General features: G+C 40.6%; 2 protein-coding genes across 2 annotated transcripts; both read left to right on the forward strand.

Moving 5' to 3' along the window:
- The first annotated feature begins 3,551 nt into the window (after positions 1–3,551).
- On the forward strand, positions 3,552–13,463 carry vdac1 (voltage-dependent anion channel 1). Its single transcript, XM_062406292.1, has 9 exons — positions 3,552–3,688; positions 5,883–5,952; positions 7,503–7,552; positions 8,616–8,768; positions 9,023–9,075; positions 9,223–9,450; positions 10,708–10,858; positions 11,557–11,614; positions 12,354–13,463. Exons 2-9 carry the CDS (start codon positions 5,886–5,888, stop codon positions 12,443–12,445), a joined length of 852 nt encoding a protein of 283 aa, XP_062262276.1. The 5' UTR covers positions 3,552–3,688; positions 5,883–5,885; the 3' UTR covers positions 12,446–13,463.
- A 527-nt stretch (positions 13,464–13,990) lies between these two features.
- c15h5orf15 (chromosome 15 C5orf15 homolog) lies at positions 13,991–20,576 on the forward strand. Its single transcript, XM_062405909.1, has 3 exons — positions 13,991–14,152; positions 17,327–18,219; positions 19,044–20,576. The coding sequence occupies exons 1-3, from the start codon at positions 14,038–14,040 to the stop codon at positions 19,176–19,178; spliced, it is 1,143 nt and encodes a 380-aa protein (XP_062261893.1). The 5' UTR covers positions 13,991–14,037; the 3' UTR covers positions 19,179–20,576.
- Positions 20,577–28,000: the final 7,424 nt, after the last annotated feature.

Genomic DNA, 28,000 nt, shown 5'->3' on the forward strand with positions numbered 1-28,000 from the left:
ATTTTATTTACTTTGGTGATGCTTGGCCCGGGTTGATCAACTTCTTCGGCGGTGTTTGTTGTTTTCTGGAGCGGGGGTTTGATTGGCGTTCGCCCGATGGTCTTTTGAAGTGAGCATGGCGTCGCCTTTGAAGCCTCTGGGATGAAAGCAGAGCATCCAGATACAACTGGAGGATAATCCCGAAATGGATTCCTGTTGGCCTCCGAGGGCGACTGGCGGGCGACAAACACGTTACACTAGCTGTTGATTTAATGTTATTTGAGATGAAGTGATGCAAGAACACAAATGGAAACTTTTAAACACATATGAGGAAATCAGTTAAATGTGTTCGGGTAATGATGTCAAGCTGTGGATGAGTAAAGGATGAATTATCTCTTCTCGTGCAGCAGGCTCCTTTTTTTTCTGAGCCTTTTGCAATTGTGACTTTAATTAACATTACTAACTATGTTTTCCATCACAGCTGCCTTTGGTTTATCTGGTTGAAAAAATCCAATTCATCATGACGAGGGTTTGCAGTAAAACCTGCAGTGTTTCCTTCAAGTTCCTGAAAAGTAGATAAATCTGTTAGCAGCTTGTCACAGGTAAAGTTTACATAAGTCAATATTTTGTTGGAAAATGCACTAATCTGTGATTAATATTCAAATAAGTATATGTTTTAATATGTAGTCCTCCTGGCGTGTGATGAAAAATATCTGGCTTGACTTTTCTCTTCAAGCTGAAGTTAATCATATAAACCAAATGTTTAAATCCCTTCCCAGAGAGAATCGAGTAAATGTGGCTCTTTGACAAAATGTTTCTGAGCAGTATTTTTGCTCGCAGTCGAGTCTTTGATTGAATAAATTATCTAAAGTGGAAACATTCAGATAAAGCTAAAGAAAATAGTGAAATATAGAACTGGAATGACAACTTTCCGTGCCTTGTTTTTTTGTGAAAAGGAAGAAAATATTACAAAATTCAACTTGGGTACATCTGTCAGGAAAATATAAATTGGGGAAAACAAAAGAAATAAAATCTCCCGAACACAATAATTAAATTCTGTTTTATATAAATGTGACAAAGATATTTGAAAGATTTGAATATACAAATACAAAATGCTGCTGAGATGTTTCCTATGAAACTTTGGATCAGACATTTAAAAATTCAAATTGTATTTTAAAACAGACAGAGGACATCTGCTGAAGAGAATAGGGTTTCTTTGAAATACCTCAAGTATGCTGATGCAAGTGACTTTATTCAGGTTGTTACCAACACTGACATCTACTGGCTGTATAGATTATTTATTTTAAATTCAGCCCTGTTACTCTTACATATTATACATTACATTATAAAATGCACAAGGTTATAATTTCCTGATCCACTGATTATGACCCTCAGCTATCAGGCTATTTAATTGAGCTCTTTTACATCACACAGGGGTTGTTTCATATCATGCCTCTTTGATTCTGATGTATAATAAATGAAATGTCCCATATAAAGTCCTGTGAAACTGACACTTTTTTTCTTCATTTAAGAATAAGAAGCAGAGAAAGGTAAAAAATGTGGTAAGTTATGGGTGAAGTGGTTCGGTTAGAACACTGTACGTTGTTTGCTGCCAGCTGCACCCGGTGCGAAGGAAAGCACCTTCAGGTTTTGGCAACGATCCCCAAACTCAACCACAATCGCTTTGTTTCTGCAAAATCCTGCACACAGAATTAAACAGAACTGAGACAACTTTCAGCTCTGCTTTCACGGAAAGAAGGTTGAGAGAGGATAAAGTTACAATCCCAAATTGTTTTGACACAACTTAGTCACCTGCCATTTAAATTTGATATTTTTTAAATGATGTCAGTCTCAGTATCTCACATTTGATACAATAAAACTATACAGAGTAGAAAAAATGTCATGTTTTGTAGTTCACTTCATAATCAGTGAATATCTAAGTTATAAAAATAATCAAGTATAATGTGTGATATCAAGTGATATTTTATCAATACATCATATCAGGGAAATGCATCTGTAACCTTTATATTTTAAGTGAAGTAGACATAAAAATGTCAGACCTTGTAATTCAACGAAAGTACCAACACATCTAATCTATTAGATTACGAAACAATCTCAAATGTGTAACATTACATGATGTAAATGTACATGAGTATTATCATCGCTGTAAGTGTAAATTGAAGTAACAGCAGTAGAATCCAACTCAGCCTATAGCATTTGTGACTTTTATTATAGTTTATTAAAGTAAGGTAAACATCCTTCTCATGTTGTAGCTGGAGCAGCTGAAACTGAACCACTTTGTAGTGTGTGCTTTATAAAACCTGTGTGCTTTTAATATGTAGCATTATATTTTTTTATTCAAAACCTATTTTTCAAATCAAATACAACTCAAAAGCAATGAATGTCAAGAAAAGGTAGTTGTGTAAAAGGTAAATTGTATTTTTCTGTAAAACAGCAGAGGTCAACATCTTCTCCTTCAGCTCTGTACAGATGTGATGTAACATTACAGCTGTGAGGCGTGTCCCCACGTCCAGGATCAGTTTGAGTGAACTGCATGCTGGGATGTGAGTTAAGGTGATGGTGCAGGAAGCTGATCTGCAGTCAGCTGCTGAAGACGATGTTTTATCACGTAGAGGCTATGGGAGTTTCGTCATGCCGGAGTGAACTGCGCCTGCGTAAAGGTAACGCACGACCAGTGGGCTACCAGAGAGATACTGTGAAGCGAGAGTGTTCACCTGCTGGCATTTCCGGAAGTAATTGAGGGATGGCGAGAGGGTAAAGAGATGGAAAAAGAGAAAACTGCTGCATTATTGTTGCTAAAGTGATAAATTATATTTGTTTATTTATTATTTATTATTATTATTTGTTTATAGCCCTTCTATGATATATATAGTTCTCTGCAGTGCTTTACTTTACTGGGCCATAAAGTGTTTCTATTAAGATCGAGTAATACCCGAAGCCTCTTCATAACTAATATAAGGCTACATTAGAACCTAATCTATCCTGAAAGGAAACATATAAGCCTGCAAGAAAACAGCAAACAGTCAGTAGATTACCCTTCAATATTTTCTTTTTTTTTAAAGAAATATACTGATACAAACAAACAGACATAAAAGCACACACGGATTAGTCTTTCAGAAAAAAACAGATCAATTAGGATGTCAAACGTCAATGTCATCATTAAACAAAAGCCATTAATTGTAACACTTATAATTTGTCGCAATAACTTGTATTGTTTTTGTTATTATTATAATTATTATAATTACAGTAGTAGAAGTAGTAGGAGTAGTAGCAGTATTTAATAGCTATGTTATTGGATTGTTATTGATGCTGAAACGTTGTAATGGTAGTTTTGGTTCATGTGGAACTGCTTTCACTTACTACTTTATGAATAACTGAAAAAGCGAAACTGTATTTCACTATATTTTCTTTGAAGTTATGTAACATATATGTATACAAGTGTAAAATCACTAAATATAAAGTACACCCAGAAACAGTGAGTTCTCTGCAGCCTGTTTCCTCCTCTCTGACCACCGGCTGTAAACGAGCGAAGGAAGCACAGGGGGGAGGAACCATCACGACGTCTCTCTTTCTCTCTGACCGTTTGCGGTACTCGCTACGTGACGTCACGGCCCGCCCCCTGCTCTCCTCTTTGTGCGGTTGACTGACAGGCTCCTTCCTTCTCTGCCGGGACAGAGACACATCAGAGGTACGTCTCACATCTTCTGTTTCTGTCCATAACATGCGGCTGCCGCAGCGGGCTGGTCCGCCGCTCCGCCCCGGTCCTGAGCTACTCGCCGACTCCATCCGTGGTTTTATCAACCCGGAGCCGGATGCAGCTCGTGCCGCAGGGATGCTAGGCCCACTACTGCTGCTGCTAGCTTAGCGGCTAATATGCTGCGGTGCGGCCATTGGGAAGTGACAGGGCGGTGGACAGTGCTCAGGCAGCAAGTGTCAATGGAGCTCAGCTGGTTGCGCCCTCCTGTCAGGGTACCGGCTTCGTGTGCGTCCACCTGCCGCAGGTTTCACCCACTTGCCCGCTGCCCACCTTGACGGTCAGCTAATGCTAATCTGTTAGCAGTGGAGGGCAGAGGGATGCTGCCGACGCCCCCGCCTCCGTAACCCCGTAGTCATATAACCATTCACTCTTATTGATCGATCAGAGTATCGATTACAGGTCTTATCGATCATAGGCCTTTCTCACAAATGTATGTCCCTGAATTAGCCTCCAACCTGAGTGAGGGCTGAAGGACAGGGATGAAGATAGATGCTAATTCAAGTGTAACATGCCATGCATGGTCCTCATCTTTTCAAAGTAATTTGTTATACGTGATGGTAATAACAATAAAACCTCAATTATTTTACACTTATCTATACAGCTTTATAGAATTCATAGGAATGCACAGAACAAAACCAAAATAAGAAAGATAAAATAAAATAAAGTGTTAAAAACGGACAACATCCGGTTAAATGAATGAAAGCCATGAAACCACCCAGTTGTAGGATGGTGTATTGGCAGATTGTGTGTTAGGTGTGCCAGCTATTTGTGTGTGTTAAAGGAGATTGCAGATACGTAACGTTAGTCAACTTCCGTAGTCCAGAAGTGATTAACTATGACCGTAATTTACCCACGATGACCAGGCTCAGATGGCAGGTCGGAGCTGAGGGTAACTCGAGTGGTTCAGGGAGAGTGGATCTGGATGGAGACTGTTCAAGGAGCTTTAAAATACAGGTCCACACACGCACTCATTCATACAGCGCTTCTAGTATGCTGACTGGTGTTGGTTAGGATCAACATGGCCATGTGGTTAGTTGGCCTCTACCTCCCCCACAGCCGCCCACTCTCCTGGGAGAGACGTACATCTGTCGTACCACGGCAGATAATGTTTTACAGTTTCTAAAACTCAAACTGTGGGGGGTGCAGTGTTAGATTTTTGAGATGGAGTAACGATGCAGGAGGTGTTTGAGTCCTGATATATTTCTAGTAAAAGAGGGAAGAGAGTTTGCTATAAAACTTAATAAATGAATGGACAAGGATGTTTAAACAGCCTCTTGATGCACTAGTGATGATTAGTCATTGAAGTTGAGCTACCATTAGCTAAGCCTCTGCTTCTTTACAATTATTTTAATAGAAAATTTATTTTTAGAGAGATCACTCCGATGATCCTATTCAACTGGTAAACTGCTCGTATTCCTGCTCTCTTCTATCAATATGCTTCTGTATGTTATCAGCAAGTCTGCGTAACTGCTACTTCGTGATAACTGTCGTGCTCTTGGAAAATGGAGCCCACATCTCGTCTAATGATGAAATACACACATCTTGCACAAAAGGCTTTTCAGGAAAAGGAAAGACAAAGACTATGCACAAGAGCAGCTGATCCAGAGGGTCTGCCTTGTGCTTCATTCTGGGACCCTCAGGAAAAATGGTTATAGGCTCAAAAATGACCAGTGGTTTCTTTCAAATTTAAATTAATTAGAAACCAGACTGAACGTAGGGGAAAGGTTAAATTGATGCATGATATTTTATTTTAATGACTAACTTATAAGAATAAAAATGAAGGGCTAAGGCCAAGTGTGCCATTTGCACGTACAAGCTGGTCTCTGTACTGTCAGGGACGCAGGTTTGAAGGAATGTGCTCTCTCGAGTGTGAGTCACTCTGCTCATGTGAGACTCTAACTTCATTAGATCTGTACCTTTACAATCCATCACTGTCCGTCTGTTTCTTTCGCCTTCTCCTTTTCAGCAGCACTGCTCTCTGTCCAAACACCTCACATCTGATCCGTCTGTCTGGTCCTGACCTCTGTCCTCTGTTGTGTTACTGAGCGCGCTGGCTGTCCTAAAGCTGTGACACAGCCTTGTTTTACATTGTCACAGCCTTGATCAGCTCTTTTTCTCTTTGCAGATAATGGCTGTACCTCCCACCTACGTTGACCTTGGAAAGTCCGCCAGGGATGTTTTCACTAAAGGATATGGTAAGCACCAAGCAGCCCAAACCAGCACCTGTCCACACCCCACCTGACCCTTTACTCTCAATTATCTCCGAGTCAAATCCTCACCCCCACAGACCCTTTAACATGTGTAATGCAACCTGACCCGTCACCCATTTTAAAAACACATTTCACATACATCACATGGTTTATGGCCTCTTTGCTCTCCGGTGACCCTGCAGCTGTCGATCGGTTTCCTCAGTGACACTGTGCTTAGCTTGCAGCTATGAAAAGTTAATACAAGCAGCAAAGCAACTGAAACATATGCACCACTGACTTCTGCTGTCCCTATGTGACTCATTTTGCCGGCTAGTTTGATGTCGGTAGTGAAAGTTTACTGAGCTCAAGCAAAGGAGTCTAGGTGGTGTAGTAGGATTTCAGAATAATACAATTTCTTGCATCTGATTTAAATAAGCTAATTAAGTAATTAGATCTAATCATTTATATTCAAATTAACCAGAAAAACAACATACTTCAGCTCTCGCCTGCTGCTGATCAGCATTTAGTTTATCCTTACCCGCACCCGTGAATGTTTATAACTATATATATTTTACCTGTTACACAACTTTTTGCATTAACCCGACCCAGTGCAGGACTTACACCAGTAAGGGAAAAGGTTTCAATCACATTAAAAATAATAACCATGATAGTTATCCTAGAATCACAACAGTTCTATCGTGAAGGTCATTCTGAGATGCTGAATATCTCCTGTGCAACTGAAGAGGTGACACACACCTCTGGTAGAGAACAAATCATTTTTCAAAAGCTGAAATCATTCAGACTATGAAGTAAACACATTATGAAACTCTTTCAGTTTCATAATGTGTTTGAGGTCACATTGAGAAACATAAGCTCATGTTGTCTTTGCCCTTTTCACGCAAATAAAGCACAGCTTACTTGTGGTAACTTGTGGCTTTAAGATTTGATAAATCTCCTCTGAAGTCAAAGAAATCATAATATAACTGTTTTTACAGGCTTTACTAGCTGCCTGAGGTTATACCTTGTTAGTACTAATGCTCATTTCATTGCCTATTACTTTCAGTTGATGTTTTTGCTTAGCTTTTTCGCTGTGATAGAGTTCTAGGCATTATATAGTTTTTTGTATACCCTCTACCGTTGGAAGAAATATTTCATGTTTTATCAGTCTTTGCCCTAGAACAACAGCAACATCTCTACTGGTGATTTACTGTGAAGTAATCAAGGAGATTTCTTGCAAGATTCAGTGCATAACTTCCTCTCAGTGTTTACCAGAAAGCGGCTCTATTTATGTCCACTTGATATCTAGAGAGTCTCTGCTTGTTGAAGCAGCACAAAGTTTTTTATAATAAAGTTTATCGTTAAACTGTAAAATACCAAACCTCAATTACATTTCTTTGTTATATGGAGTTGATAACAGCCTTTGCCAATTCGGTAAGCAGTATCATTGCCAATTTCACGAGGTAGAGAAGCCTGCTGCATTTTTATATTAATATTTTTGTTGTCATCCAGACATCATCTTGATAATCTCTAATTATGTTAAATCCTGTCTGTTACAGGCTTCGGGCTCATCAAGCTGGACCTGAAAACAAAGTCGGACAATGGACTGGTAAGTCGTTGCCAGTCATGATCAGATTATCAGAGCCGCCACCCCAGATCTCTGGTTAACATTGCTGCAGGATGCTCTGACTTCTGACTTCTGCTGCCTGACTGGTGAATTTAAAGAGTGTAGAGAGAAAAGTATGTTTGCCTTTTATAAGGATGATAAAAGCGAGGGTGTACATACTCCTACTTCTTTTTAAACTAAAAATGATATTCCAACTATTTTCATTTGTTTTTACCTTAGAATGCCTCCTCAGTCTTTTGGGATAACGTCATTGTTAGTTTATTGTTTCAGATTAAAAATCAGATTTCGATGAACACCAAAGTCTAGTTTCATGTCATTTGATGTGCAAGACGTCACTGTTGTAAGGTTTTTAATCTTTATTTCTGATGATTAATGGCTTATTATTCTTATTACAGGCTGGTTACAGACAGTATTTGTAAAAGGTCTACATGACTACATCACTGTCTAAGCACAGAACAAGTCAGGGGCGGACTGGCCATCGGGAATACCGGGGACATCCCCGGTGGGCCGATGGCCGAAAATATAAATCCAACGGCCCATCACTATGATGTACCGGCCCACGCCCATCATCGCATCAGCCCTACAATGGTTGAAACAGCGGCACAAGCGTAATTTTCTCCAAGAGCTATACCTATCTGTTCGCACTGACTGCTTTTATACTGCTACTCGCAATCGGTCTTCACACTCATGGTGACTATTTTTCGATTTTTTTTTAAGTGTCTTTTAATATGTGTTTTACAGACTTCGGAGGTCCAAAGTAAGAAAAGATCTCCACCTTATTAATAAACACCTCTAAATTGGTTCTTACACAGCCGAAGTGTAGAGAATTTGGATTTGCATACATACACGCAACGCGGCACCCAGTTATACGCATGCGCACCGCCGTGTATTGAGTGGGCCGGTCTGACAGAAACTCCCGGGCCACTTTTTTCCCCCAGTCCGCCCCTGGAACAAGTTAACACCTAACGCAAATAGATATTGGACCAAGACATTCCAGTTAATTAGCCTGTCTGTACCAACCTGCCACCTATTCTATGATGTACAGGAGTTCACCAGCACAGGCTCTGCCAACACTGAGACCAGCAAGGTCGCAGGATCCCTGGAGACCAAGTACAAGTGGGCGGAGCACGGACTGACCTTCACGGAGAAATGGAACACCGACAACACCCTGGGGACCGAGATCACCGTTGAAGACCAGGTTGGTGACGGCGAACACGGCCAAGAAAATTGTTTGACGTTAATAATTTGATTTGTGTCGCTGTTGACATTATTTGTGGATTCTAAAACCATACATCCGCAAGGTGCCCTGATTGTTTTAGACTAATTGTAGAGACGTCTAATGTCCAACTTCAAAATCGAATTTCTTTAGTCACATCCCATTTCTGTGTTCACAAAGTTCTGTTACTCAAGTGGTGGATGCACTGATTGCAAATTCCTTTTCCTTCTCCACAGTTGGCTAAGGGGCTGAAGATGACATTTGATTCCTCTTTCTCACCAAACACTGGGTAAGGAACATTAAATCAGGGCTCTGAAATGTAGTTTGGTTAAACTGCTTACTATGATATATAATATGAGTTGCGACAGTTGGGAAATACAAATTTAATAGATCACCAATTCATTAATACTCCATCCTCTCCCTTGCTTCTTGCCAGAAAGAAGAGCGGCAAAATCAAGTCAGGCTACAAGTGCGAACACATTAACCTTGGCTGTGACGTCAACCATGACATCAACGGTACAGCCATCCACGGTGCAGCAGTGGTCGGCTATGAGGGCTGGCTGGCCGGCTACCAGATGACCTTCGAGGCGGGCAGGAACAGGATCACCCAGAGCAACTTCGCTGTTGGATACAAGACTGATGAGTTCCAGCTCCACACGAATGTGTAAGATGAATTGAGCAGATTGACATGATTAAGTTCAACTGGAACTAACACACAGTGTAGTTCCAGTTTATTATTGTGAATCAATACAGCCTTGCACTTAGTTAAGCACCTAGCTGCACACTAAACCATTATAGATGCATGGATGTTTTAGTTTTTTCATTTTAATAATAGGCAGGTTGTGGTAAAAATTAAATCCAGCCAATAAACCTTGACTAGACTGCAGCCTTCACACTATGTTATCATTGCTCCATGTAAACGACAGCTAAGGCCGAAGGCTTCATGTAAATAGGTTGTCTATTTGTCCGTCCCAATCTTGTGAACATGAAAGGATTTAACTCACTTAGACTCTGGGATGAACTAATTAGGTTTTAGTGGTGAAAAGTTCAAGGATAGTGTGAACTCACGTCCAACACCTTTCCCTGAAAGCAATATATGAGGAATGCTAGGAGGGGATTTATTACATGTGGCACAAGCCTTCACTCCCAATTAGGGATGAACTGATTTGAATTTGGTGGTCAAAGGTCACTGTGACCTCACAAAGACGCATTTTAGCTATAACTCTAACTCAAGAATTAATTGACAAATTTAACACAATTGTCTAACAGGGTGACTGATGAAGTGATATCAATTATATATAAAAGGTCATTTTTTGCTGTAACTTCCTAATGTTCAGCCAAAACACGTTTCTATCCATTATTGAACACCATAATTCAGAAAAGGGAAACCTGGGAAAACAACTTGCCAGGTAGGCAGAGACGTACATCGCCAGACTGTCATTCTACTCCTGTCCTTATCTGGCCGACTAACTTGTTGCCCACTTGGCTGTCTGCTGTTCACCCAGGTGCCCGGCAGTTATTTTTAAACCCAAGTGATGGGATTTGCTGTGTTGCAAGTGAGATGAAGTGCATAGTTGGCAGACATGAAGGGCCTGAGTTAAAAGGCAGAGGGAGGTAATGCCAGACAGAGGGAGAGAGAGGGACAGTCTTAGTCTTGTGTCTCGCTGTGTTCCTCCTTGCACACGTCTTTCTGTGTCAGTCTACAGCTGAAGTGGTGACGTGAGTTCACATGAAGTGTAACAGAGGCTTTGTATTAGTGCTGTCAACTCTGGAGCTCTGTTAAAGACATGCATCATACTAATAAATTCAACTATACTGTGTGTAGCAAATGTATAACCGTCATTATTTGTCAAGCTGAGAAGAAAACATCACCAGCATTATTGTTGCATTAACATTATGCTGTTTGTTTTGTTGGTCTCAGAAATGATGGTACTGAGTTCGGTGGCTCCATCTACCAGAAGGTGAACAACCAGCTGGAGACGGCCGTCAACCTGGCCTGGACTGCTGGAAACAGCAACACCCGCTTTGGCATCTCCGCCAAGTATCAGATTGATGCTGATGCATCCTTCTCTGTGAGTAGTGCTTTTAAACCCAAGTAGTGACTGAAGTTGCGGTGTAGACAGTTTGATGTCATGCTCATTCAGGTATTGCACAGTGAAGAGGCCAATGAAACCAGTTCCTTCCTGTTTTTGTTTAGACCTTTTTAGCTGTTCCGATTTTTCCTTCTTGTTGTAGAGACACAGTCTGGGAATCAACTGCACAAACAACGATGACTCTGAATTATCATGTTGCCCTATTTAAATCTGGGTCACTGTCTTTGCTGCATGTCCTCCTTAGCTGACCGAATTGGCCTGATGGACATGAGGCCATGTGAGCACATCACACTTAACAGAGTCTGAGAGCAGCCTCATGGGAGGAGTCTGTCTGCCGGAGTAAAGGCTGATTAAGTCCTGTCTTTCACATTAGTCCTTAAATCCCACTTGCAGCAGAGCCTATCAGTGTGAATGGCTGTTTTGTTTGTCAGTGTCATTTTATAAAAGAAACCTTATTAGAATGTTAACAACATCATCTTCATACCTCTCTGAACTGAAACTGTTGACTTTTGAATCACTGTATCAGTTTCAGTTTCACATAAATCACTACTTAGTTTTTGCTGACATTTAGCTGGGATCAGGCATTGAATTAGATCCAATATAATCATTGTCATCTATTAGTAATATGAGTTTATCCTCTGTATAATTTGTTTTCTTCCTCTGTGGTTCTCACACAGGCGAAGGTGAACAACTCCAGCCTCGTGGGCCTGGGCTACACTCAGACTCTGAAGCCAGGTGAGTGCAGACTGTATGAAACTTGTCATGTGCATGAATGGTTCAAAAATACTGAATATGTTTACAAAGCCAACATTATTTCAACATTTGCTAAGTACTTGAGACAATATTATAAACGAAAATAGCATTAAAACAGGATTTAAAAAATGTGATACATGTCATAATCTGTGTAGTAGAATTTAGATTTCAAGTTCAATACTCAAAGTAAGTTGTAGACACATAAGGTCTTGATCAAATTAGGGCTTTTTAGGAGAGTTTTTGTGGCAAAAAGAACAGTTACTAAGTTTTTTGCAAAAGAGTAAATTTCGGGACTAGAATGATGCACGGCTGAGGCTGGTTGGTGACCTACTTACTTGAAATTTAGCAAAATGTCAAAAATGCCATTTCTCACCATGTTAAATAAAGCAGAACAAATGCTTCCATTTACTCCTTATTTGAATCTTTGGGGATTTTGCCCCAACATGGTTCAGTAGGTTCTGAATAATTCTGTGACAGAGACAAACCGAACAGTAATGATAAAGACCTCCTTGGCAGAGGTAACAGCAACAACATACATCACAGAAAGACTGGATTAGCAATTTAATTCTGGATCAAGATTGAGTGCAGAGGTGGGATCTTCAGTCAGTTAGCACTGGAATAGCTCAGCAAAGTTTTGCGAGTTGTGAGTTTGAAAGTATATGTACGTTTAATCACATTTTCCTTGCCTGTGCATGATTTATTCTGATATGTGTTCCTGCAGGCATCAAGCTGACACTCTCTGCTCTCCTCGACGGCAAGAACATCAATGCTGGTGGCCACAAGCTTGGTCTCGGCCTCGAGTTCCAAGCGTAGGAGGATGAGGCCGATGCTCTTCCAGTCCTCCCAGCACACACTCATTCCCCAACAAAAAAAAAAAATTCCAAATCTGTTTTGATTAGTTAGCCCTCACAAAATCCTTGATTCCTCTAGACTTGTTACAGCTGGAAGCGAGACATCATGAAGGTTCATTCGTTCTTGAGACGATCTACCACTTTTAAAGGACCACTTTAAGGGAACAGAATATTTTGACTATAAAGAGCCTGGCTCAGAACAAAACTAATAGCGTTTATCTTGAATTGTGTAGCTTGCAAGGGAAAAGTAGTCTGGAGTAAACCTATGTTGGCCTCACTCTTTGCCATCTCACTACATTCTTACACAATGTTTTAATTTGTGTGTCTCTATCTTCTTCTCTTATGCAGATTAAAGGGAAGGTCAGAAGTAGGTCAGCCCTAAATGCAAACTGGGTTTGTTACCTTTAACGTACAGTTAAGTAGTTAGAACACCAGATGGTGCTGTTACATAGCGCCAGTAAGCACTCCCCTCTCAACAGGTGTAGTGGTGAAATACTTAAATTTTATCACTATTGCACTGGAGAGCTCTTGTGTTTGTCTGGACACATTATACAACGGGAAGCGTTAGTTGTCCCTGATGCAAGCGGCTGTCAGTAGCTCAAAGAGACACTACACCCCAGTGTGTACGTCCTGTGTTTTCGTCCCACTTGTCTTTTGTGTCAGTGCATTTGGTGTGAATCATGTCTTTTGTTACATATAGTGAAAAGAATATTATTTTATTGACAGTCTTGCAGAGTTAAATCTAACTATTAAGTCTTGCAAAGGCAAAGACCGGTCAGATCCTTTATAGTGGAGCAAATGAAAGGAAATGTATCATGCATACAGTTGAAACTCTCTGGATAAGTTCATTCTTAGCAGGAGAAAGGACAAATATATTGGACAGGAAATGATAGTCTTCCAAATCTGGTCACGGGAATCATGCTTGGTGTACTTGACAGTATTGTCGTTCCCTGAATAATAAATATGAAGAACAAACTGGACCAGTGTCTGATTGTATGTGTTCCTGTGTCTGATAAACACCTGCATCCAGTGACTATAACTTCCACTTGTATCACTCTATAGCTACAGCTACCAGATATATATAAGCGGATCGAGCTGATAGATGTTGAAGAGCAATACATTTTCTCAGAAAGAAATGAACATTGTTCCTTCAACTCAATTAAAAAATTGCGACGAGACTTCCGGAGATACGATGCTACCAAGCCGACCAATCACAGCTCTTGCGGTCCGCGTCGCCTCAACGCGTAGTTACATATTTGGGGTCATGGCGTAGCTTCAACGCAAAAACAGGAATTGTGCTTAATGTAACCCATAGACGTATAGATTCGTTACAAGCAGGAACTGAGAGGACATTTTCCAAGTAAAAACAAACAGACTCATAAAAGTCTCGCTTTTATATTGCTGAACATTTGACATTGAGCAACTTTAAACACTTACAAGTTGCCCAATTGTAGCTTCCGGGTGAAGTTACTTCCTGTAAGTCCACTCTGCGTGTGGGTGCGTGTTTGTGTGTCGCCATGCTAAGCCACGCCCCTCCAACTCACTCACATCAACATGGCGACGTTCAGGACGATGGGTCGCAGCAGCAGAACCGTGTGCGCTCTCTCTCTGGTGATTCTACTGCAGCTGCTGGCCGGCGGGTGTCTGTCAGCTCCCGTGAACGTGACAGGTTGGTCTGACATGTTTGAATCATCTGAGATGAAGCGTGTTGTCAAACCACTGACCGACCAGGAAGGCTAGTTAGCGAGCTAGCCACTAGCCAGCGCCGCAGACATGACGTCCGTGTAGCTTGTTGGCTAGCACGTCAGGCTAACAACCGCGGGTTCTCGCGATGAGCAGAGAAAGTCATGAAATCTGACTCTTCTCCACCTTTATACTCTATCTGTGAATCTAAGTTCGGTTTGACAAAGTGTTTCCCTGAAGAACTGGCACATGTCACGACTCTGTTCTTGTTTTGAAAAGGTTCCTCGCTAGATGTTGACTTGAGATGATAACGCGCCATTATCATATTCATCTGTCTGTTTAGATGTTATTTCATAAACTATTTCAATACAAATTCGTCCTTTGCGTTACAACATGTTTTGAAATCACTGTGGGAAAACTACAGAAACACTTGAGTCATAACACGACTCGATTACAGAGGCAGTCCTATATTATTCTTCAGCTTAAACCTGTACTAAATGATAATATAATAAAAAAACTCTATATATAATCCATGAATATCATTAGTCAGTGTCAGTAAGAGAAAGGCATGTTAATATGTGTACATCTTTAATGTCAAGAATAACCTTTGAATGATTCCAAAGAGAGCTAGAGAACTGTGTTTAAGTTAACTCATTTCAAATCTCTACATTTGTTCTTTAACCTCAGATTCACCTTCTCTACCTTTAGATGTTAGTTTGGCAGAAATTCACGTGAATTATGAAACTAGGCTAAGAATCTGCTGTTGTGTAAAACATCCCGAGGTCAGTGATCGAGTGGAATGAAAATCTAGAAGAATCGCATTCCTCTGTGTCATAGTTAATTCAAGAAGAGACTTGGAAATGTTCTGCTGTTAAAACATTGGATTTACAATCGTAAATTGGCTCTATTTATTCTATATATACTATACTCTTCCCTCTCTGTATTTGTTTCACTCGTACTATTATATTTCTCTTTAATCCTAATACTAAACCTAAAATGAGGTTTTTGTAGGTTTTTCTTTGACAGTTCTTTTAGGTAGTTTGTATTTATGTTGTGTGAACTAAATTTAAGTTCAAAGGGAAGTGACCTCCATAATGCGGGGTCTCAGATAGATGAACCTTGATCACCTTTTGTTTCAAGTTGAGATGTAAAGGTCACTGGGACCAGTTTAACGTCTATGGTCTCTAAAGTCTATGGTGTACTTTGTGGTCCCCCTCAGGCGACGCTTGAGTCTGGCTGCAGTGCTGTGGGCAGACAGCGACTCGGTCCAGATGTTCTTGTCATATATCTCCGCTCTAAACTTACCCCTTGTCAGTCCAGGAGCCCCCAACGCTCATTACAGAAAAACCCTTTAGTCGTTTACCTTCAAGGAAACGGGGCCTCGCCTGTAAAATTGATCCCAGTGGCGGTGGACTTTGGCTGAGCAGCGTATGTAGGCCAACCCTGTTAGGTGGATTTCTTCTGCTGGGGGCCTCCTTTCTCTTCATATCAATGACTGGAAATCATGTTACTGCCTGTTAGGTTGCAGCATTGTGCGTCTTTGGGAAAACTGGAGTCCCTGGTGTATTTCCTCTTCATGATATAACACCACTCATTTTATTCACTCAAAAATCATGCTTTTGCAAGTATTATTGCCATATCAATCCACTGAGGCACAAAAATACACAGAAAACAATAAATGATCATGATTTGACTATTTTCTGTAGAATTAGTAAACAATTTCTGTATTGGATATTTAACGCACACAATCTATTTGTTTCCTGGAATTACATCAGAAGTAGTTTCAATATTTAAAGTTCCATAAACTGCTTACAGATTAAATAAACTCTGTTCGTTCACGATTCATTAAATTTCAGTCGTCATGCTACAGATGTCCCTCTAGATTTTCTCCTTGTGTGTTTTGTAACTGTTGAGCGGTGCATGCAACAAAACTGCTGAGGGAAGATGATCGCTTGATCAGCCACTAACCTGCTAACCATTTATTTTGGCTGAAGTAACATTTTAATTTGCTGACTGTTAAGGGGTTTATTATAAGTTTATTTGCAGTAAGCTAGTGCTGAAAGTGATTTTACAGATATCACAGTGGTGCAATCTGAATAAAACGGACTCAAGAGCCTGAAGAGTGTGAGTTTATAGCGGAGGAAGATTCTCCATTACATGAAATTGAGACGTGTGATTACAGAACATGGTACAAACATGCTTTTCATTAATATTATTGGTCAGGCGGGATCCAGCTGTCTGCTCTCAAAACTCTGAATTTGCTGTAGGGCGTTGCTTCATGCTACAAAGCCAATGAGTGTTACTGCCACAAAGATCTCCTGTTCACCGATGATTAGTTATGCTGCCCGTGCTCCATGGATATGAATAGTCCCTTTGTTCTAGTGTGTTCGTCTTGCTCTGCACTTCAAGTCCCTAGTGTTGTCCTCCCGTCCTTAGCAACGCCTCCTCGTCACAGATCCTGTAATAATGTTGACACACGGTTAAATGGTGTCATTGATTCAGTAAAGCTGGCCAGATGCACGCCAACAACTTCAACTTTCATTTAAAGGTGCGACCAAAATTATTATGAAACTGAAAACATCAGGTCGGTGAGACTGTAAACTTTGTAAACAGGTAAAAAAATTGGAAAACCTGGCTGACACTGACGTTTATTCAAACCTCCTTCATAAAAGATCTTTCATGGGATGAACTATATCCTAGTGAATTAAATCAAATGATGTGGGGGGGCTGACAGTATTCTATTCAATAACACGTCACATAGTTTCTTAAAGAAGAAAAACTGTCGCAAAACACAAAACCTCATGTTGGTTGTGGTCATGGGGGGAGGGCATGTGTTCACACATCACACACAATCAAGCCGCTGTTTATTACAATTGTCCACTTTGAATTGCTGGACTGTTTACTGCTTTGCCCACCAGCATTTTAAACTTATTTCCTGGTTGTAGGTGCTGGTGTGATCACAGTGGGTAGCTGTTGAGAGAGTGCAAACTGCCTTATTAGCCAGAAAGTGTAGGGAGTGAAGTCTCCTACTTTAATTGAAGATACACATATCCATTAGTGTTTATGCTTTTCAAGTTGATATTTTCAAGTGAAAGAAGCTGATTTTGTCAGCCTCATTTTTAGCAGTCTGACATAATAATGTTCTCCTCTTACTTGACAGAACCCAAAGATGATAATCCGGTGGTAACTGTATCTTCAAATGTGACCATCCAGACCCAGGACACAAGTGACTTAGATACGTCGCCGCTTGAGCACAGCAACACAACTGTAGCAGAGCCCCAAAACGCTACAAAATCTGTTGACAATGACCCCACATCAGCAGTAACAACTCCTCAAGAGGAAAGCAAGGCATCTCCCGCTAACACAGAAATGCAAGCTGAGATCATTGCGACCTCTGCAGATAAACCTCAGCAAGAACCCGCCGGCACTGAGGAGCAAAAAGCCGTCAGCACTGGGCAGCAAGTACCCGTCAGCACTGGGGACCAAAAAGCCGTCAGCACTGGGGAGCAAAAAACAGATGCAGCTGTCACGGTTGATGCGCCAGAGGAACCCGCTGATCCAGATAACATCACAGCCACTGCTGCAGAAGTCCCCACCACCCCAGTGAAAACCCAAGAACCAGCTGAACCTATAACAGAAAAAATTGAGCCAACCGCCTCTGACGAGAAAATCCCCAGCGTATCGAAGGCGTCCGAAGAGCAGGACCCTGAACCGGGCCTGCTGCAGACCACTGAGAGAGGACCCATTGATTTAGATAGTTACACGGATGAGGATGACAAAGACGACGAAGATGACGGAACCTATGGACAGAGCGACGACATCGACAGCGATGACAATATGGAGACGACTGACAACGATTACCTCAATGTTGCAGTTGGGGAGAAAGACCAGACGCTGAGCACGCACCAGCAGTCAGGCAGGATGGAGGTGATACATCACAATGAAGTAGAGAGCTACAACACGGAGGACGAGGACTCGCACTTCTTCTTCCATCTGGTCATCCTGGCTTTCCTGGTGGCCATCATCTACATCACCTATCACAACAAGAGGAAGGTGAGTGTTGGCATTGCCACCGCTGGCCAGCAAATTGGCCTCACGCGCTACAGTGGCAGTTCAGGGGAATAAGAGGAAAATCATCATAGAACGCATCACACTCCTTATTACTCATTGGCTCTTAAAGTTAGAAAATACTCATAAAACAGTCCAAGCTGAGCTACAGTTAAGCATTGGGTTAAATGATGTGGTGTGCAACGACGCAGAGAAGCACATCACAGCTTTTCCATGTGACCAGAAGGAAGGTGCAGGGAGCTGACATAAATATAGGAATTGTATATTCTGTTATTTAGAGCCAGATATTTCCCCCTGGGACTCAGGACTGTGCACTGCACACAAAGATGTGTTTTTTTCATATTTTCACATCTAAAATATTTCTCTCAAGTTTCCGTTTCTCTTTGTGGCTACATGCAGCTTTATGTAAATATACAACTCAAGATTTGGTCATGACACCGTTTTGTCCTGTGTTTTTTTTCAACCACACTAAATAATAAAAGCAACCTCAGCGCTTCATTCCTTAGGTATTGAACAAAGCTTAGGTATTGAACAAAGCTCCTGGTGGTTGGATTTATTTCATCCATAGATCAATATCCTGGTGAAGAACTTGCAGTTGGTATTTTTTATTTGGAGTTGTTTTTCTTTTGAGAGGAAAGTTTTATAATTTATAATAAAAAGTAAAGTTGGATCTTACAGCCGAAGAGGGGATTCCAATTATGTAGTCTTTCAACTTTTCTGCTCGCCTGTTAACCAAGGAATATTTGTACTTGATCAGCACTCACACATCCATTTGATTTCTATCTTATATTCCCCCGTCTTCTCTTCAGATCTTCCTCTTGACTCAGAGTCGGCGCTGGAAGGACGGTCTGTGTTCCCGCAACAACGTGGAGTACCACCGCCTGGACCAGAACGTCAACGAGGCCATGCCATCCCTCAAGATGACCCGTGACTACATTTTTTGATCCACTTTCTCAGGATCATGTCCGGACCTGTGCAGAGCCAGTCGGCCATCTTTCTTCCCGGCAGGTTGCATTGTCACGACGCTGTGCTTTGTCCTGGAGCTTGATAGATGCTTTCTCTTGCTTTGCGACCCAGTTGGAGAGAAGGAGGTGTTGTCGTCTTTTGGATAGACTTATCTGCAGGATTTATTTTTTACTCTTCATCTGTTATTCCTATATTTTATATTTTAATATGATTTCCTCTTTGTTTTTCTAAATTGATAACTTGGGATTGAAATATATTTAACTTTAATTTTGGTTTTAGCCTATAGGGGTCCCTCTACACCTATATTTTCTTCTTGCATTCTGTCATAATATATTTTAATAATCAAAATAAGAGTTCGAAGATTTAAAAACTAATTTAACCTTTAGGTCATAATATAATGCGTAATAAAATCAGTCGAATATTTCCCCCAAGATTTATTGATGAAGATTTTCTGTCAGTCACTGGCCAAGATGGGAAATGACTGTCTCGTTTTCAAAGCAATTGTTGTGTCAGGCATACTTTTGTTAGGTGTACGTCAAATACTGGAGTTAAAGTAAAAGAAACACCGGGTAATTTGATTTAAAGACATATAAAGTTGAAATGTATGTGTTTTTAAATTAACAAGATCATTTTTTAACTTATAATTTCTTTAACATTAAGTTCAAAATTCCATTAAGCATCACGTTAAAAGGACTCTTTAGGTGAAGGGTATGTTCTCGTGATTAAGCCATTTAAAAGAAGACAGATGCTGTATTTAGTTCAGGTTTCAATGAACTGGTCGTGTAAGGGAGAAGCCCTTTTTACCACCAGATGTTTCCCCTCTTCATCAGTTCATATTTACTCATCTGATATGGTATCTCTTCTTCTTCTGCCCAGATTTTGCTATGTAGAAATGCTGGGGCTGGCCCTCTTTGCTTTTTATGACTTCGGTGAAGTCTCTATCAACCAGTCTTTATCATATTTGTGGCAAAAAAGCGTCTGTTTTCCCTCCTGCTCACAAAGAATGAAGTAGTTAGCTTCTGTCACAGTAGGAAGTTGGTGGACTGTTTTCGTTGTTCATCAGATGTTTTTTTGCACGCTCTGTGTGGCCTAATGATCTCGAGCACCATTTCTTTGTCGCTGTGTCTTGCCTTCAGTTAATTCGCTGTAACCGCCACACGAATCCTCATATTTGATATCAATCTTTTGTCGCCTTCTCTCAGTTGTTTCCATCTGTCTTGTCCGTGAACAAGGTATTCAGTGGGTAGATAGATAATGCGATTTGCACTGTGCCATCATAGAATATGGGCCGAGGGTGGGAGATGACAGATCTTGCAATCAACAGTAGAAACTGTGCAATCTTGTTTTTGTCAATAAAGCACAAATTGTGTACAGAGCCCTTGCGTTATCTGTCTTGTTTGTCCAGCCCAGGCGATACATCTAACATTCTTGTCCTCTGTCGGATTGTTTGGCATCCAAAGTATTTTCAGGTGCAGAGGCTTCTGTGATCCAGCTCCCTCTGTGGTAAATGTTGAGCTTAACGTTGGCATCACTACAGGAATATGATAAACTTTCACTTTGTCTGTGGCTCAGAGGTTGAGCCCCCAAAAAATAGTGGTTAAAAGTTTTACCTATTAATAGAATTAAAAGCAGTTTAGATTTTAGAACTGAAACATTTCTTATTTGCAAAACAAAGCGAATATGTTCTTCTCCAATTTCAATACTAAAGGATGAACTGAAATAGGAAAAAAAAGCAGCTTCAGTTGTATGATGGGTAAAAGGATCATAACTTTTCCTGTAACGTTGAGCACTACTGACTGCTAAATAGTGTAGTTAGGGACTTCACCACAGGGAGGCAGTGTGCACACACAAATAAGCGTAAAGTCCAACCTGTGTGTTTTCTGCTGTCTTATAACAAACTGTGATGCGGAGTTTCACCGTATACTGAGCAATGCACAACACAGCAAGGATGCTCCGCCTGCACTAATAAAAATGCAATTGGAAAATTTGGTATTCCACTGCTTGTTCCTCTCAGTGTGACACAAATAATGACAGCATAATAAAGGAGAGTTTGAGCTGAAATACCTCTACAACTATTTAATATTTCTCTCACAGTGTGTGGAAGGAAGTATGCGGAATGTGCCATAGAGGGCAGAAAAAAAAAAACACAGTCTCTCTTTGTGTGTGTGTGTGTGTGTGTGTCTTATATTCAGAGCACAACACCAGCAGCGAGATGGATGTTCAACAGCAGATGGGATTTCATTTACAGCGTGAAAGTATAAAAAGTGTCTCACGCCATGTCTCTCTTTTAAATGTATTAAACAGCAGAGATTGACAACACAGATGGAGGCAGAGAGAGAGAGACTAAGTTACACATGCATATCTTTAACTGTCCAGTTTTGATTAATGGTTGTCACAGTCTGTTGTTTGAGCAGAATTTGTCCAAATAAACTCCGGACCTTTAGAGTGAAATGCTGTCAAGGCAAGATGACAAATTTAAAGAATTTTAAACTGCAGAGCGACATAAATTAATTAATTCCAAGATGGTTTATTCTACTAGAAGAGATGTTATCACCTCAAATGTATTACAGCAACACTGTGAGTTTTACTGAGCAACAGCGCCCCCTGCAGCCACATGTGGTGATTCATTCTCTGAGCCATTAAGGGGTTTTAAAGTGGAGGAAAAACAAAGCCTATCATAGTCCCCCCTCACTGAACTGAAACACATCTGAATGGGGGAGCATTACCCATGATTCCTGGCTTCCTGAACCAGAGGAGTTGCTGCTGAAGCAAATACACCAAACCCTGAGTAGAATTCGTCATATGTTAAGTTTCCTCCTTGAATATCAGAGATAAAAGCTGTTTTTGTAGTGACTTCTAAGTCTTTTTAACTGATCTGCAGTTTGGCATTACTCTTGAACTTGCTGGGCCTGATTATGACAATTTAATCAGTCAGTTCCACACTTCTCACAGGAGATCGTACCCACTCACCAAGGCGAAGGTATTGAAGGAAATTATCTCTTTTGTAAAGGAAGAAATGTTTGGTCGACTGTATCATTGGTTAAATATGTATGATTATTAAATGGGCTTTAATTTCTCAAGAAGACAATGAGATTCATCATCAAGATTTTGGATCGTTACAACTTAATTCACATAAAATAACATTTTACCCTTGAAATCTCAGACTTCTTTTCCTTTATATGACCCTCATACTCAAAACTGACCTATGCAACTAGGATGCTTCTCAAGGACACAAGATATGTTTATGGTCTCTACCCTTAACTTTTTGAACAATATGATTTTCTGAACTTGAATTCAAATTAGTCTAAAGTTTATGTATATTTGTTGTATAAAATCTATCAACTTTATTTGGTTTGGGGATGGATTTTGGTTGTAACACACAACTGCTACATGTCGTCAAGCCTTTTAAACTGCGTGAACATGGTATCTGAGTTTCTACAGGGAGTGAAACCTGTCACAGGTTTGACCCGCTTTCCCCCACGTGTCATTAAAATCATCTCAATGAAGAAAGTGAACTCCTTCCTGCTTATTAACCAGAGGTCGGGCTGCATAAAATCATCTGTCAGGCCCCTTCAATGTTAAACCTGTGGATGAACACGCAGGAAGTGCTTGGCTGCCGGCGGCGTTGCCATCAGCCGATAAGATAACCAGGCTCTGTGGATATTTGTACAAAGTTCTACCTGAAAGACGGCAGCAAATGAAATCTACCAGCCGGAAAATCTCAACACTACTTTGGCTCAGTGAGGGGTGAAAGATCCTGATGATGGTTATCCAGTGGCTCTTTGAAAAGGATTTTATAACTCTCATAAGAAAATAATTCTCAAGAGAACAACATCCCTCGGTTGAGCTCGCTGAGAGTTAAGCGCTCACCCATACTGGTTGGTCATGACATTTGCTTATTCAATGGTTTTTATGCAACGCTGTCATTATAAATGGATCATCACTGATGGTTGATCTTCAGATGTGAAGTTAGAAACGATTTGAACGTGTTGTAATGACATTCAGTCAAACTAAAAAACATATTTATTTGACAAGTAACCTTTGAAGATTATTGGTGCATTCACTAATTTATTCTTACATAATTTCTATGAATACTTAATTCCTTAAAATATCGACTCTTATCAGTGACTTCACTAAAACAGAAAGATATTAAACTCTCACTTTGCATGCAATATATATTCAAATTTTTATGAGATGCCATTTTTGTTGTTATTATTGTTTTTTCCTCAGGTTGAAATTAAATTACGTTTACACCCTGTCCGCCTCTTTGTTATTTGGTATGGCAGCAGGATTACCCCAAAACTCAGATTTACTGGAAACTTGGTGGAAGGATGGTTTATGGGCCAAAAAATAACATGTTTTTGGCTGATTTCCCAGGGAATAAATCATGAATCTTGATGAAAAGAACCTGGCATATCTAATAAACTGACATCTATGAGTGTGTGCAATATGGTGCAGCTTCATTGAGTAAACTGGGACTGGGGTCTGTGCTCTATTGAGTGCCAGTCTAGTTGAAATATAAAATACTTTCCCATATTCATACCCAAATTCAAAGCAGCAACACAACCTCAGGCTTTGCTTTAATTAGTTACAACAAAACATGTCTCAAGTCCTCTTCATTATGACAGTAATGCAGGGAGGAACCAGAGGCAGGCAAATAAAGGCATCAACAAACAAGCCAATTGTGGCTTCACCGGCAGCAGGTTTATGGTCAGAAAATGTTCCTCTCCAGCAGAAACACATATTTTCCTCCCATGTCCTGATAAATAAACCAGCAAACGCACCAGTTTACCCCATTATACATCGTGCAGGTTTATGGGAATAATCTGCACAGCTGGAAAGCACTTTTGACGGAGCCCACTGCTTTTATGAAACTATCCATCAAGGACAATTCTGACAGATATTGACCGACCTGGCCTCCTCCGTAATAATTTCTGTATTTTCAGCACTGGCTGGATTAGATTGGCCCGGTGCTTATATCCCCTGTTCCGCGGGTATCCATTTTTATCACAAAAAAGAGGTCGATATATCGAGCAGGCAGGAGACCTGGAGGTGAAACAGATAAAACAGCCGGGGTGAAGTCCGGAGCTTATCCAAGCACACGCTGTAGTGATCAAATCGGGTGGTCGAGGCTCCTGGCGGCTGCACGCTGCTCCACTGAGGGTCTCTCTCACCAGATTCTCTGCCTAACAAACTGGTATAAGATAGTGTTTTACACAACGAGGTGAACAAGGTGTCAAAGTGTGGGACAAATTCAGCAAATTGACATTTATGAAAAGAGGTTTTAGTTCAGAATCTGGTCCCATGTGAGATACTGTGCCTTCGATCTAATAACAGGATGGAATCTAATGTTGTTTACGTTGCTTACTCTGGAAAATTACTTTTGGGGAAGGAAAGTAAATGAGCATCTATCTTCCATCATCAGCTCACACCATGATGCCCTCGACCCCCGACTGATCCCATTTCTGCAGCCATCAGTGTGGTTACAGTGCACTGCTACCAGCTGTGTGTATGTGTGTTTGTGTGTGTGTGTGTGTGTGTGTGTGTGTGTGTGTTAAAAACCAAGCTTTCCACCAAATACTGTTTGCAATTTGATCTTTAAAGAAACCAAGAAATGAAAAAAGAAATATATATATATATATATATAACGGTATAGAGTGAAGCTTGGCTCAAATTGGTGCAAGGTGGAAGAAGAAAGTCTTCATGGGTATAAAAGCTCCAGCATCACTTTTAGTAATGAAAGACCGACGCCTTCAGCCCCACAGCTCTAAACTCTGTTGCTCTCATTACTTCACTTCCAGTGAGAGTTTTAATCTTTCTGTTTCCTGTGTAATGCACAGTGTAGGTGCAGCACATGACATAAGACTCATGTTTCCTTCATATTGTGGTGAGCTGTGGGCTTCTTTTCTGCTTATTGCTGCAGGCTTTCCACTGCACTAACTTCTTCTTTCGCCACAGTACACAAAGTGGAGATTCTTCAGACGTGATCTCAACAAAATGACATCCAGTGTTCACCTTTCACACCTGAAGAAGACACTGGGAGTTTGGGTTCACAACACAACGTGGTCTCATGAAACAATTAGTAAGATATCGTCCTAAAAGTTATGTCCACCTTTACGTAAAGAATCATACGAATTTTTAGCGCTACATTTTCGGACCTCCGCAGCGCTCTGATAAAGCAAGATGGCGGAGATTGCTGTATTCCTGGTGGCAAACGCTATATTTGAGCAATGTTTCTTAATAAAAATGTGTTTTGATGATATCTATGTCGAGATATGTGTGTTTCATTTTCAACATTTTCAAACATGGTTAAAAAAACAAACCGCTAATATGTTTTCTAAACCCTATTTTCACAATGTATAATGTATAACTTCCAATGAGTTTATTTTACACTATCCACTGAAATGTCCTTATCTTTCAAATTTCACATCTTTGTCTACATCCTCCACATCTATAACAGATCTTTTTATCCTATATATTGATGTTCTTTTTGTTTACTTTAATTTTGTGACCAATGCATGTTAGAAATGTCATCAACATGCCCATTTCTATATGCCAACATTTTCTTGTTTCCTCACGTGGTTTCACTCTGACATTTTCTGGACACTTTACTAAGTAGCTGGCAGAAAAGGTTTCAAAAAATCTCTGGAGCAGCTGACTTGGACATTTTCGTTTTCAGGTCCCTCTGGACATTTTGTGATCAGGGATTCATTCAAGCTTTGGCAGCGTGTCTTGTTGCACCGTGAGCTGGTGCTCATAGTTCCCCCTAAATGGAAATACAAGCATGAGAAGTGTATCTTCCTTTCTCATTACCTTTGAGAACCTCTGGAGGGCCTGGGTTCCTCTTGCAGCTTCCTTTATATTTAATTTCCTGTCTGTGAGTTTCATGGCCCCAGGTCTCTCAAGAGCAGCACATTATATCCACAGTCGAGGCTTTATGTTTGCTCCGTTCTGTTTTATCTCTTCGAGAGTTTTGTGTCTCTGTGTTGACAAAGCTTAACCGCCCTTGTTCTTTATCTTCTGCTTGGCTGGCATTAAAAAGTGGAAGCTCCTTTCTTTTTGCCTCTGTGCTCAGAAGAGAGCACAGGGGCCATCATCTTTATGGTCTGTGGAGAGGGGGAGGCTCGGTGACGTGTCGGAGAGGCAGAGAAATGACCAGAAACGGAAAAAGAAAGGTTTAGATCCAGCAGAGGAACCAATTAGAATAAAACAACAACACTGCGAGGAGGAAGAGAAGGAGAAACAGTTTGTCTCTGTCCGTGTTATGTATGGTGGATATTCAGGGTTAGACTGTGGCTAAGGCTAAGAAGAATTCTTATTTCAGTGTCTGCCATCCAACAGGGACAGGTTGATGGTGAACAGGGAAATGGTGACCAAAAATACTGTGGCTTTAGGTCTTTTGGATGGTGTGACTGAAACACACACACACACACAAAACACTGGTCTCCTCTTTGAAAAGTTTGCTTTCTTATCGTATCTCAACCTCCACAGTTATGATGTTAACTGCAGCATAGATGAACTGCAGTACATCCTGTTTTGCCTAAATTTACATTTAAATGTATTTATTTGCCAGATGCTTTAATCTGAAGCAATTTACAAATGAACATCCCTCACAATTACTACCCCACCAGATGTCACCTAACAGCTAAATATTACGAGAAGCTTTAATCGTTTAAATCCAGCCACGATTTCCCTATCCCGTGCTCGATGCTTGCTCGCAGGCTAGTGGCTTCAAAAACAGGACTTTGGCAAATGAGCCATGACAATAAAATCAGAGCGTTATGAGTTGCAAGAAAATATCTTTTTGAATATCTTCCAAACAGACGTTTTAAGTGCACCTGTCCCTTTCAGCGATGAGCTCAAACCTGCGGTTGAAAGCATCGACGTCTCAAGGTTTCCTGCACATTAGATCCTTCATTATGCCGCCTGTTTCAAGTCCTCTTCAAAGTTCTTGTCACAGTCTCTCTGCTTTTTGTGCTATTTTCCTCCCTCTGCACTCGGAACATTTTGTCAGCTCTTGTCATTTGGATTCTTTATCTCTATCTTTTCTCTTCTTGAGGGAATTATTCTATCCATCAAACCCCAGAACTTTAAATCTCTGACTGTGCCTTCCTCTCAGACGGTTTTGATTGGAGCGTTTCATTTCTGTCTCATTACGCCTCCGTCTCTTTCTTTTTCTGTTGTGTCTCTCTCAATCTTCTTCTTGTTCTTTTGCCTCTCCTCCATTATCCCCCTTTTTTCCCCCTGTCCTTGCCGTTGCACTTTGCAGCTCCGTCTCCCTCTCAGACCTTCGCGCTTTGCAGTTGCTGCTTTGATCTTCCTCTCTCAGCCTCTGTAAAGCAACCAGGGGTCCGTTTCAAAAAGTTACTAACTGCATGAGCTCCTCGCAGTTTGTGATGCAAGTGTTTCCCAAAACCGTAGTTCAAACTCTCATGGTAACTACACTGGTTAGTCAGCACACCATGATTACCACCATCAAACCATCATTACACTACACAGGTTACATTCTGTAGTTTGAACCTCAACTCTGGAGCTGTGGTTAATGAGAGAGAGTCCCATCGAAGGAAGGAAGTCACCATGTGAAGAACCTGGATCTAATTCAATAACCTTGTAAATGCATATAATACTAATGTCAAGTGCTTCAGAATATATATATATTGATATGTAAATGTGAATAAAATAAACATCAAACAAAGCCTAAAACTGTGACTTTGTGTATTTATTGCATTGGTTCAATGTAAAGGATCACATTTAATGAAGTGTTTTAATGTTGAGTTAAAGAGAGTTTATCAAATAACGT

Source organism: Platichthys flesus, chromosome 15, assembly GCF_949316205.1.
Source record: "Platichthys flesus chromosome 15, fPlaFle2.1, whole genome shotgun sequence".
Classification (NCBI taxonomy): Eukaryota; Metazoa; Chordata; class Actinopteri; order Pleuronectiformes; family Pleuronectidae; genus Platichthys; species Platichthys flesus.